Here is a 1,313-nt window from a genome sequence, read left to right on the forward strand (position 1 = left end):
CGTGCCAAGGCAATGCAATTGATCGTTAGCAATAAGTTTCCGAATAAAAACGGTTCAATGCCTCTGGCATCAGGAAATAAAGGAAAACCTTCAAACCGCGATGAAGAAGCCTAACAAATCTCTAAGCAAATCTCTGCGGCCTCGTCCAAGTACCCTTTCTGCCAACACGTAGAACGTACCGAACCAGTATTCAATATAAGCTAAACTACATATAAGCGTTTGTATATTACATTCCTTCTAAAATGTGCCTAACACTTTTTCGGCCATTCACAGCTCCTAAGGGTATGGTTGATGCTAACAAGGAATTGATCACCGTCGGTCTCTGCAATCTTGCCGGTTCCTGCGTACAATCTATGCCCGTATCAGGCGCCTTCTCGCGTTATGCCATCAGCAACGCTTGTGGACTCAGAACTCCAATGGCCAACTTGTACCTGGGTGAGTTTGACCATTACAATTCAGTAATTCTTCGTACTAATATTTATATTCCGATATCGCGCAGGTGTAATTGTGCTACTGGCTTTGGGCTTTCTCAGTCCCTACTTCAACTACATACCCGAATCAACGCTTGCCGCCATTTTGATGTGCTCCATTGTAACTTTGCTGGACCTGCAGCTACCACAGCGTTTGTGGCGCGATGCTAAGCGTGATTTTTGCGTGTGGGTGCTGTGCTTTACTGTCTGCATCCTATGCGGCGTGGAAGTGGGCCTGCTAGTCAGTATTATAGTGACAGTCTTACATTTACTATTCCTATGGGCGCATCCTGTGATCTCAGTGCATGTAGAAGAGGTAAGAGGAGAAGAGGAGATAGGAAGCATTTTTTTTCAATTTCTAACTGCTACACACTTTGCAGGTCAATGAGCTGCAATTCATACGCGTCACGCCCACTGGCGTCATCTATTTCCCCGCCATCAATCATTTGCGCGCCAAAGTGCTGAAAGCATGCGAACGCGTCAACTTCAGTCTACCTGTGGTTATGGATTGTCATAAGATCACCGGCATCNGTGGGTAGTGGACCGCTCCTCATCATATACCGGCTAGAAGCGGAAAAACAGAAACTAATACAAGCCACTGACAAGCTGATCTTCTGTAATGACGATGTGAAGCTGGAAGAATGCATAACGCAAGAATCATTGAAGAATGGGAATTTCGTGATGAAAGAACCTATGAAATCTACAAATAGTCTGCTAGGCGGGACCCATTTAGATATGCATTATTAGAGTAAAGTGTAGGTAGGGAAAAGAAGAAGAAGAAGAAGAAGAAGCGAATGGGGAAGGGGAAGAGAAGCAACATTGCAAGTGAGTCTTTGTGATATG

General features: G+C 44.8%; 1 protein-coding gene across 1 annotated transcript; it reads left to right on the plus strand.

Annotated features, from left to right (window-relative positions):
- Positions 1-273: 273 nt before the first annotated feature.
- On the plus strand, positions 274-1,000 carry LOC108356672 (sodium-independent sulfate anion transporter-like; the record flags this gene model as incomplete). The annotated part of the gene is made up of 3 exons (XM_017607772.1): positions 274-435; positions 500-786; positions 851-1,000. Coding segments are annotated over 3 exons (599 nt in total), but the record flags the coding sequence as incomplete, so codon positions are not given.
- Positions 1,001-1,313: the final 313 nt, after the last annotated feature.

Source organism: Rhagoletis zephyria, unplaced genomic scaffold (assembly GCF_001687245.7).
Source record: "Rhagoletis zephyria isolate East Lansing unplaced genomic scaffold, Rhagoletis_zephyria_1.1 Rzeph_scaffold_63080, whole genome shotgun sequence".
Lineage (NCBI taxonomy): Eukaryota > Metazoa > Arthropoda > Insecta > Diptera > Tephritidae > Rhagoletis > Rhagoletis zephyria.